This window comes from Leguminivora glycinivorella, chromosome 22 (genome assembly GCF_023078275.1).
Source record: "Leguminivora glycinivorella isolate SPB_JAAS2020 chromosome 22, LegGlyc_1.1, whole genome shotgun sequence".
Classification (NCBI taxonomy): domain Eukaryota; kingdom Metazoa; phylum Arthropoda; class Insecta; order Lepidoptera; family Tortricidae; genus Leguminivora; species Leguminivora glycinivorella.
In genome coordinates this window covers 11,074,932-11,086,480 of record NC_062992.1, presented here as the reverse complement: position 1 = coordinate 11,086,480, position 11,549 = coordinate 11,074,932, and the positions used below count along the sequence as shown (strand labels likewise).

At 34.1% G+C, this 11,549-nt stretch overlaps 1 protein-coding gene across 1 annotated transcript in view; it reads right to left on the bottom strand.

Moving 5' to 3' along the window:
* Positions 1 to 7,996: 7,996 nt before the first annotated feature.
* The window catches only part of LOC125238104, a 317,546-nt gene continuing 313,993 nt past the window's right edge, over positions 7,997 to 11,549 (bottom strand). The window contains exons 14-16 of the mRNA XM_048145392.1: positions 9,282 to 9,417; positions 8,635 to 8,770; positions 7,997 to 8,151 (exon numbers count right to left, since the gene is read on the bottom strand). Coding sequence (XP_048001349.1) covers positions 8,077 to 8,151; positions 8,635 to 8,770; positions 9,282 to 9,417 — 347 coding nt within the window. The 3' untranslated portion in view covers positions 7,997 to 8,076. The remainder of the gene's footprint in view (positions 8,152 to 8,634; positions 8,771 to 9,281; positions 9,418 to 11,549) is intronic.

Below are 11,549 nucleotides of genomic sequence, written 5' to 3'. Positions count from 1 at the left end.
ATCTATAATAAATGAATCTGTTTTTTACAAAATGGCTTAGTTTCTTTGATTAAAAATATATTAAAAGTATATTTTACTCAACCACAAGTGATTTCGGAGATACAAGAATGTGGCACACTCTACTTTGATTGAAATATTTTATTACTCTAAATTTTAATGAATGTTTAAATAGAAAAGCTTGTTATAATGTTTAGTATTAAAGCAATAGCTTATATAATTTATATCTTGAATTATTAGCATCGGCATTTCTATAGATTCTATAGTTATTTTTATATATTGTAAACAAATATGTACATAAACACAAACACACGAAATATTCGATTAAAAATATGAAAAAACATCCAACATCAAATCTTACTCACATGGACACACTGATATATTAATTCTGAACAAATATAAGCCAAACACTATTAATATAAAATCATTATTTTATTATAAACTGAAATAAATGTCATACACAAAGAAAAAATTACCAATGCCTCCAAGTGTCCAATGCTGGATTCGAACCAGCGTACTCCGTTATAGCCACGGATGCCTGAAACCACTCGGCCAACTGGTCACGGTGGCAGGGGTCGAAATTTTCTAGTGTATGACATAATTACCAAGGGCGCCCAAATTAATATATGTTCTATGAAAGTAATTCAATTTGTTCTTAGAATAATTTTATTGCTTAATTCTTACAACTACTAATTAAGAGATTTGCTATTGATCGGAAATCTATAACTGCAATATGTAGTATAAGAAAAGCACAGAGTTGATAAAAAAATCTATGGTCGCTTATATGTGGTGGTATTCCATGTCAAAGGAGTCCTTACGGTATATCAGCAATTTATCTTTGAATTTCAGATAAAAATTTCCTGAATACACTAGACGCATCTTAGGCTCTTTGGGAATAGAATGTCACATATATTTTGGATTCATGAGTTTCATGACATGCCATTGCCGATTTCGGAGTCACAAGCACATACTTGTATACTCTGGCAGGCAAGCACGGTCGCGTGATAAACGATCTAACGTCACGCCGTCCTTTTCGCACTAGTGCGATAGGGATGCACCGATGCGATAAAGTTTAGCCAACTAGTGTGCTACGCTCGCAGGCTATGAAACTGTATGTGTTGAGATTGAAAGTCATACAAACACGCTGCCAAAAAGCCGCCTTCATACAAATAATAGTAGGTACTTAGTTGACGAAATGGGAGTAAACATTATTTTTATTTAATTTATTTGTATTTCAATTAATAATACGAATTTTAGTAACAAACATATATTCATATTACTTGAACGTCCGTGTTAAATTTAAAAAAAAAATGCGGTTTTTTTAATAAATTATTATGTCTTTTAAATGAAAACGCAACTTGATTTGTATGGTGACGGGTAGTATGAATGCAGTTTTGTCACGGCGACGTCTATGTTTCAACTCTGCGAAGAAAGTTACTTAAAATGTTTTAAAATTCTCAAATTAAATTAATAGTGTATAGCTATATTTGTATATATTACAACGATATAAAATTCTAAAGTAAGCTACGCCTATTATTTAATTAGTGGGCTTATAATAGTGGGATATATTGCTTAATATGGTCCAATGGGGTTAACACTAGGCATGGATAAGTTACTTTTACGGGTAAGACATTTTTTTATGGACTTTGTCGCAGCACAGTTCTAAATAGGTTTTTATTGAAATGGCAAATTTTTTTTAAATATTTTTATAACTGCATATTTTAGTAAAGTCAATTTTGTATACTTAATATTCATTCTTGAAATCAATATAATCAAACCAAAAGTTACTAAATCAAAATGTAATTATCGCTGATATGGCGGGTTTTTTTATGGTAAAATTATCATATCTTTTTATTAATTAACACAGTTGTAAAAATATTGACCTCTTTATAGATTCAAAATGCATACAAAAAATGCATACCCTTAAAAGTTACTTTTCATCTCTCGGTACCAAAAGAAGCCTTTAAAAAAAGGGCCAAATTCCGTACTCAAGTGACGAGTGAACACTTTAACAAAGCAGAAAAACCTATAATAATCACTTTTGCTACATCCATCCCTTTCTGGCTTATACACTGAGAAAGAGATGGTTTCATCTGTAATAAGTACGACTATTATAGGTTTATGGAAGGATATAAGCCAAAGGAGAAGGAGCGATTAAATTCTGAGATTTACCAAAATTAGTTTAGTTATCAAATGTAGAACATCTACCATTATTTGATACTTGACTACGTGAATCCGATCACAAAGCGTTTTCTGTCAAAAATTTCTTTGCTCTTCCAGATACTGTGTACAATGTATAAGTAATATAATTATTTAAGTACATCGTTCGATGCGTTAAACGTTGCAACATCTTTTACTTGGATTTCCACAAAAAAATCTCAAACACCTGATTCTTATAAATTGTGTTCTTCGAACTCAGAATCACTAACAATGAAAAAAAAAATGCCCAAATGGTGAATTAAAGTTGTAGTTTCCACTACGTCACGTATCTCTTACAATTAATAAGAGCTTGTGACGTAATGGAACGGATATTATGGGACATTATTTTTAGTGGTAGGATAGAAAATGTTCCCGATTGTGATTCCTGAAACCAAAGTTTAAATATTTGAGAATTTTTATTTATTTTACTTACTGTTCATAAGTGCTAATTTTGATACATTTCAGAATTAAAATCTAAAAGCAGCAGTAGATTAAGTAGTTATTCCAACGCCTGTTCGTATTTTTATAAACTAATGAAAAATAAATCTAGCTCCAATGAAACTATCGTGATGCTGATGATACCCTTATTGTCAATTCCCTGGATTTGAAACGTCCACTTTTTAAATAAAAGCTAAGGTTCCGATCCGATGCTGTCTTACCAAAGAAAAAAAGTTCTGTCGGGTCCCTCGTCTTTTTTATATGGAATTTTATCAATGATTGTGAAACAAGTATAATAGGCTAGTTTCCGTCTAGTCAAATTAGCTTCTTTTTAAGAACTGTCAAAACGATTTGCTAATTAATATGGAATTACTATGAAATACTGAGGAGTGACGGTCAATTTTATTCATCTTTATATCTTTCTCTTTGATTTATTAAATAATTATAAATTATGTTTAAATATAACTGCTGTCGATAGTTTTCTTCTAATTATGCGGTGCTTTATTTCGTGCACTGCATAAAATAGTTTACATATTAATGTCTTTAAAAACATAATTTTTTATTACTTTGCGATGTTCGACCATAACAGTTATGGTACCATACCACAAAAACAGGAAAAATCTGAAAGACATAAGAAACACTTTATTTCATAAATTAATAAAAAATAGACTAAGTAAATGCACAATATTTTGTACTTACTTTTTTTATAATTGAAACACTGTTTCAAAATTACAAATTTGAAAGAGTTTTTTTATCGTCAATAAATCTTAATTTTATTTGTCACACGACCGCTGTATGAGATCGGAACCTCTACGCTAAGCTTGACTACTGATTATCTACTGCTGAAAGAATGGTCCAGGAAGGTCCAAGGGTGAAGTGAGATTGGTGTTTTATTTGGACCCTGGGGTTCACACTTGATATTTCCAACGAGGCAAAACATTAATTTTTCTAAAATTATATTCTATAGAAAATGTTGTCACGCTCAATACAAATTAAAGGTGATGAAACAGAGAAAATATTAGAAACTTTCGGCTGTCAGAATAAATAAGAAATATGAAATTATAGTGACTTTTTACGATCATGGAGATCATAAAAAAACGTTAATAATTTGAATAATTAACGTTTTGCGTCATTAAAAATATCTTGAAGCCATAGCTTCACAAAAACTACTTTAAAAGTAGCGCACAGTTTGACCCATCATAGCTGATATTACATTTGCACACTTTGCTGATGCATGCTTCTCCTTCCCACATTATGATGAAGAAAAGGACGGCATGCATCATACAAAGAGCTCACTCAGCCATTTCACGAAATACCCAAACTACATCTATTCATTTACTTACTATACGAACCCTGAATCAAACTGCCGCGACTAATACTGTTAAATTACTATTTGACATCAAATATATGAAAAAATACACCTAAAACTTACATTTTACTAGTAATTCTGATAATTGTTTATTCTCTAATGTATATACTAATTCCTACTCGTCACGCAGCTACGGAAATAATAATACACTAATAAAATAAGGCATGGGTACCACGGAGGGATCAAAAAATTACAATATATCTCTTTAAATATCAGGCACTCAAATTGAAACAATTTTCGTTTTAAATAATACTTACAGGTCTAGGGCTTAAATCTAAAAACAAATGCGGGTACTTGTACATCTCTAATTGAAAAAAAAAAAAAAAAAATTTTGGATGGACTCTTTCTCACCAAATCCAAAATCCATCTTGCAAAAGCGACGCCGCGTCAAATAATCTACCTTTTGACTACACTATAATACCAACGGCAATACTATATCAATATGTAAAATATTGGTTTTAATCAATGTAGCTGCCAAACTTGATGTTTACCCTCTTTCGGTACCTAATTTGTTTAGGAATAGACAAACATTGTATCAAGTTTAATTTATTATTTTGAGCGACTGGTATATGACATTAAATTTATTACACAGCATATACTTTTCTTAAACCAGCCCGGAATCATCTTTTTCCAATTTATTTTTAAAAACCTCAATGTCCATTCCCATACAAAAAAAGTACCTGTATAAATATTTTCAAACCTACTTTTTCTAATATATTACTGAAATAAAACCCCTACCTAATTCGTTTTGCTCAAATGTCAAAGCAGTGGACCCAATTTTTTGTATAACCCAAAACTAAACTATGACAAAGCTAATTTTAGTTTATTTGGAAGGTCCTTTTAAATATATAAATATTATGTGAGAATTTAACTACTAACAAACAATACACAATGCCATATAAATAATAGATTTAATAGAGTATTAATATTACTTCGATTAATATTATGAGTATGACATCTTCAATCAGTAAAATATATTCAATTAGAAATGAATCAGAAATAAGTATACAAGTAGTCCTCTCATTGAAATTAATTAGTTTAGTTCCATAGATGATAATAATACAGAGCAATACAGAATTTCAAATAATATGAATCAAATACTCGTATATCTAATCAGGTGTACAGTTCGTCACTAAAAATTGAATCTTCAGTTTGATTTATCCTTACAAAGATCTTGGTCAAACGTGTAGAATATCGTTACTTTAATGATATTATAACCATTTTGCATTTTTGTCCTATTAGACACACACACAAAAAAAAACTACATTTCCTTCACAATTGTTTTCAAGTTGGATCTTTGACTAACCTTTATTAAGAAGGTAACACCTGAGCTATTTGATTCATACTTTTGGATACGTCCTGTATAAAATACTAGAATATCTTTCACTATAACGTCTGACTCCATAAATGTACACCGGTACCTTAAATCTAATAATATACAAAATAGATGAACAGCAAAAAATACAACAAATATAGCAAAAAAAAACCCTAGTACTACTCGTACATTTTTACATAATCTACAATAATATAATTTGGTTTGGAATATAATATAAACGTTTAGGAGACACAATGGGATCACATATAATTTTCTCACTTCCTAATTCTCTACTAATACTTTCAAGCAGTACTTTTGTATATTTTGCTTCCTACATTAGTAATACCATGATTTGATATATCATATTGGAAAAATTGTGAATTTTTCAGTTCTTATAATTTCGATTCGAAGCTGCTTATATCATCAAACGCTTCCAAATTTTGTACACAAAACTTTTAAATCTTAAAATTGGTTTTATATTACTTAAACAAAAAAATATTTATCACTTCCAAATAATACATCACATAATAATTAAATATCTAGAATTTGACAAGCATGTTTTTTCATAACACTTTTTGTAATTTTTAAATGTAATTTCGAATAAATTTACGACATTTGTCATCATTTCGCAACGCGCACATCTGAATGCACGATGATATTGTTTAATTTACATATTTCCGTAAATCATTAAGACAAACCCGAAAAAAGTTAGATGTACAAAAGTTGAAAATCCTTCATCGCTTATACTTAAAACACATCGAAATAATCTACAATCACCAAACTCCTCTCCATTATAAAATATGATTATGTCGCCGACCCTATATTTCCGTTCTGGGCATTTCGATAAAAGCTAATTCTTACTTTAGCGGCAGCATGTGTTTCAAAAAGCTTTTTTTCTACAATGTAATGGTGAATAAAGAAAATGTTAATTGACTGATCTAATAGTGATTGTGTCTTTTTTTTAGTCACATTGATTTGTGTACTTTTTCCTTTTGGCGTATTTTTATAAACTATTTCTGGTGCTCTTTCCTTTCAAATAATACCGACATATTTCAACTATGCCGGAATATAAATGGTTATGATAAACATCAAATTATATTTTTTCCGATTTCAAATTTTATTGTTGATGAAATTAAGAACATTTTACAATTTTCTCTCGTATTTCAAAACTTTTTTGGTCTTTGATTAATTATCCAGAATATTGAAGGGAATATCGTAGTAGTATTAATTTATAATCAGTCAAATTCTATTAGAAATCATTAATTTCCTATTTGTTACTTTTTCTTACATCTTGGCAATTCAAACATTTTGTTAAAATTAGCAAAAATTGGTGTTTAATTTATGTTAAAACACTACTGTGCCAAGAGTCGAATCAATGTGTTGTATCTAAGCTAAGGGCTGAGATTGAGTTCCGAGCGTAGCCAGTGGTTTTTTCCTCAAAACAGTGCTTTCTGTTCGGGGGGATATAAAAATCTAAGCGTAGTTGTGGTTTACTCAAACAAAAAGTGTTACAGCTCAGGTTAGCAGAATCGTAAGCTTGGCTAGTGACTCAGTCTAGACAAAAGTTGAATCTGAGATTTGTAAAATCCTAAGCGTAGCTTTACAATGAAACAAAACTTGTTGCATTTCAGGTTTGGATCAGTCAAACCAAACGTGTCGTATCTAAGCAGATGCCAAATGGCTGAGATATAACCCTAACGGCCCGGCCACGACATTGGTCTAAGCGCGACAGCGGTGAGCGGCGGGCGTACATTGGAGCAAAACACAGCGATGGGACTTTTCATTCGCACGTATGGCTGCCGCTCGCCGCTGTCGCGCTTACGGCTCAGCCACGACATTGGTCTAAGCGCGACAGCAGTCAGCGGCGGCCATACATTAGAGCAAAACACAGCGATGGGACTTTTCATTCGCACGTATGGCTGCCGCTCACCGCTGTCGCGCTTACGGCTCAGCCACGACATTGGTCTAAGCGCGACAGCAGTCAGCGGCGCCCATACATTAGAGCAAGACTTAGCGCTCGCGATTCTGAGTGGAAACCAGATAAAAAAATCCAAATCCAAAAAAAAAGTGGTGGCGACAACTTTAAAAAAATGGTCCATCTATGGTTTGGCTCAGTCAAGCCAAAAGTTGCATTTGAGGGTATAGAATCCTAAGTGGAGCTAGTGGCTCAATCAAGCAAATTAAATAAATAATAATCAGCAGGGAGCGTACTTTTCATGCCGATGACATTAATCTGACGTCACGCTCCGTATAGGGTGATCCCAAATAGTTTTATTGTAAATTATTAATCATTAGTCGCCAATCATTTTAATCGTGTACAAATTACTTCAAATACAGTAGTCCATTTACATGTGGCATAAATAATACCTACTTGAAATGTGAAACGTGAATAAAATTATTTGATTTGTTTTTATACATAAATTTAATTAAATAGTATTTATTAACAACACATTACAATAAATACGTAGAAAAGAGAATTTCTCTCTAACGTAAAGCACACCATCCTTCTTGCATTCATTACCATGCAAAGAAATTCATAACTTAAAATGATTGATGACTAATGATTAATAATTTACAATAAAACAATTTGTGATCACCCTATATGGAGCGTGACGTCAAATTGATGTCATCGGCACGAAAAGTACGCTCCCTGATAATCAGTCAAATAAAACGTGCCGAGGGCTGTAACAGCACCCTAAGCGTAGCTAGTGGCGCAGTCGAAGAACGGGAAGCAGGCGATGGGGTCGGCGGCTGAGTGCTAGAGGACGTGGAGATTCTCACACGACTTGGACTTCGAGTCCCGGGCCCAGACACGGCCTAGGAGGCCTCGAACCTGAAATAACGGTTAGTGTTTTGAATGATTCACGGTTATTTTCATTAGACTTATATATATTGACCGGGATATAGACCGTGATTTTGTTGAGCTCCCGATATTTCGACGCAGTTGCAACAACCCCGGCTCGTACCAATGAGTTTTTCGGAATTTATGTGCGATATGTTATTTGATACCAACCTAGACTAGATCCCTGCGGACATTAATGGAACTAAAATTGACAACCGGTTAATTAATTTTAGTTCCATTAATGTCCGCAGGGATTTGCTTGAGACCGCCACTAGTATAAACGTGTGAAGGTTGTGTAAGTGTGTGTGTGACTGGAAGGAGGCATTTTTTTGTTTGAAGTTGGCGTTCTTCTCCTAGTGAGTATTATATTCTTTATCCCAGACTCCCATGAGCCGTGGCAAATGCCGGGGTAACGCAAGGAGGATGATGATGAGCAGAGTATCATATCATAATATCAATCGTCTATGGACTCACTTTAACGCTAGCAGACAGTCGAGTGCGTTTCCTCGGCGTACTCGCAGCAGACACGGACTGCGGCGGCGGCGGCGCCGTGACGTCATTCTGTGGGGAGCGCGCGCGCCCGCGATTCTTGCGCGTGCTGCTGCGTTTCCTGAAAATTGTGAAGAAAATGCGTAAGTGGCAGAACGGGGTTGGTGTATCTGCTCGCGTAGTAGACATGAGTAGTTCCTGAATGAAAGATTCAAATGAAGTACTTCACAAGATGACACCCTTTCATTCACTACTTCAGTTGAGATCTATTTAGTTCAGTCCTTCAACAGTTCAGTTTGTCTATTTTTCTTTTACTGTCTCACTCGCTCAGTAAGTGAAGGACACAGTATCGCGTCCCGCCGCTATTTCTCCGAAAATTTCCGAGCGCGGCCGAAGTATGACGAAAGCTTTTCGCGCCAAAACTGCGAGCGTCGCGGATGACGCGTCAACATCGGAAACACTCCTCACACTTGCGCGTGAAAGTTATATTCCGTTTCACTCAGGCGCCATTGCCTACTCATAAACCCAACGATAAGTAATAAGAAATAAATAAATACGCGACGTAGGTACATGGCTTGTTTTGTACTTAACATTTATCTTTTGCTGCATTCGAAAAGAAGAGAAGATATTACCTGACTCTTTCAGCATGTTGCTGTTTCAACCGTATCTGCGTTAGTAGTCCAACTAACAACTCGTCGACGTTATGGTTGATACCGACAGATGTCTCGATAAATTTACACTCGTAGGAGGTCGCTAGCGATTTGCCCTCTGAAAAACAGAGAAGGAATTTGTAAGTATAACGTAAATAGAGGAATCATTTTAGTCATCAGGCAGGCAATCATGGTCACGCGATAAATGATAAAACATCTGGCCGTCCCTATCTCACTTACAAATAGTGCGATAGGAACGGCCTGATGTTTTATCATTGTTGTCATAACAATCCGGTCGTCATGACCGGTCTGGCGCAGTCGGTAGTGACCCTGCCTGCTACGCCGCGGTCCCGGGTTCGAATCCCGGTAAGGGCATTTATTTGTGTGATGAGCACAGATATTTGTTCCTGAGTCATGGATGTTTTCTATGTATATAAGTATTTATATATTATATATATCGTTGTCTGAGTACCACAACACAAGCCTTCTTGAGCTTACCGTGGGACTCAGTCAATCTGTGTAAGAATGTCCTATAATATTTATTTATTTATTTATTTATTTATTTATCATTTATCGCGCGACCATACTTGCCTGCCAGGACTAAAATGAAAAAAAAAATAACACATAATTTACGATGTCAACTGAAAAATATTGAGTAAGGCGATATAAGTATTGAGAAACTGGACAATGCATATAAAAATGGCAGTAAAACACAAGTTGGTTATAAAATCAGTTCAATTTAATTATGTAATAAATATTTGCATAATAGGACGCTAAAGGTAAATATTTCCTTTTCAAAATCTGCCAAAAATTGGAAACAATAAAACTTTAGGGAAAAGGCTCACGATATGAAATAGTATATTACGATACAAGTGCGTAAAACAGGAAGTTCGAAACGAGTGGCGATAAATATTAAAACACGACCGAAGGGAGTTTTTTTAGGGTTCCGTACCAAAAAGTCACAAAAGGAACCCTTATGGTGCGACTTTGTCCGTCTGTCCGTCTGTCACATTTCTAAATATATCTCGAGAACTACTTATGCTATCGACTTGAAATTTGGAATAGTTATGAACATTGTTAACCTCTACAAAAGTGAAGGACTTTTTTTTTATTTATTAATATTAACTATACAAAATGGCCAATATGAAAGGGGGGCAAATTGTAAATATCAAGTAACTGGGTCAAGTGGGGTTTCATTAGAAAGAGCTTAAATTGTACATATCAAAACTATTTTTTATAATTTTTTTGTTGTGGAAAAAAAAAGAATTATGAAGGAAAATGTAAAAAAAATACCGTTCCCCCCCCCCCATATCTCCGAAGTTTACCAACATAAATTTATGAAATTTTCACCAAAATGGCTATTATAATGAATATTACAGGAAAATAAAATCGAACACGTAGGTATTTAGAAAACTTTTTTAGTAAAATTACTTGCTTTCAAATAGAGGCAAAATGGTTAAAATCGGTTCACGCAATAATCATTTATTCCATAAAATTCATCTTCCATACTAGCTCGCGCACATTAGTTTACTCAATTTGCCGATAGATGTCGCTGTACGTTGAACGCTCATTTCCTACATCGCGTTTTTCTTGATATAATGAGGTCGGTTCAGGAGCATTCTTGCTACATGTGGTAAGTCGTAAACTATTGAAGTCGAATACTCTTGATTTTATTTGGACGTTGTCTAACAATAAAATTCGGGCGGTCGGGGTGGTGTAGCATTAGCTGGAGACCCGGGTTCGATTCCCGGCTTCACCTCCAGTGGGCTTGATCGCTTTTTCTTTAGTGTATGGTATCTATTTCAGTTTATAATAAAATGGTATATTAAATATTACTTGTTATGTGGGAAATGGAGTCTTGATTGGGATTTAGTCAAATCTGTAGAGTTCTATGAATAAAAGTTTGATGATTCAACTATTGAAAGTTTGTACAGAACCCTCGGTGAGCGAGTCCGACTCGCACTTGACCGGTTTTTATTTTAAATCGACACGAGTTACGAATTTCCCTTTTCGGAGGTGTATGGTACGACGTTTTTCAGTACAGATGGCCGTCCGAAGTTTCGACCTTACGGTATATACTGAACTACTTCTCGCACAAGTGCGTAAATAAAACACCATCTGTACTTACTGAAAATATTTATAATAAATATTTACAATTAAATTTTTAGTTATAGGTCGGAGCTTTCTATTAAGTATAATAGGTATAACTGTATCACGAAGCTCCTATGTATATTCTTGATTTTCGACATT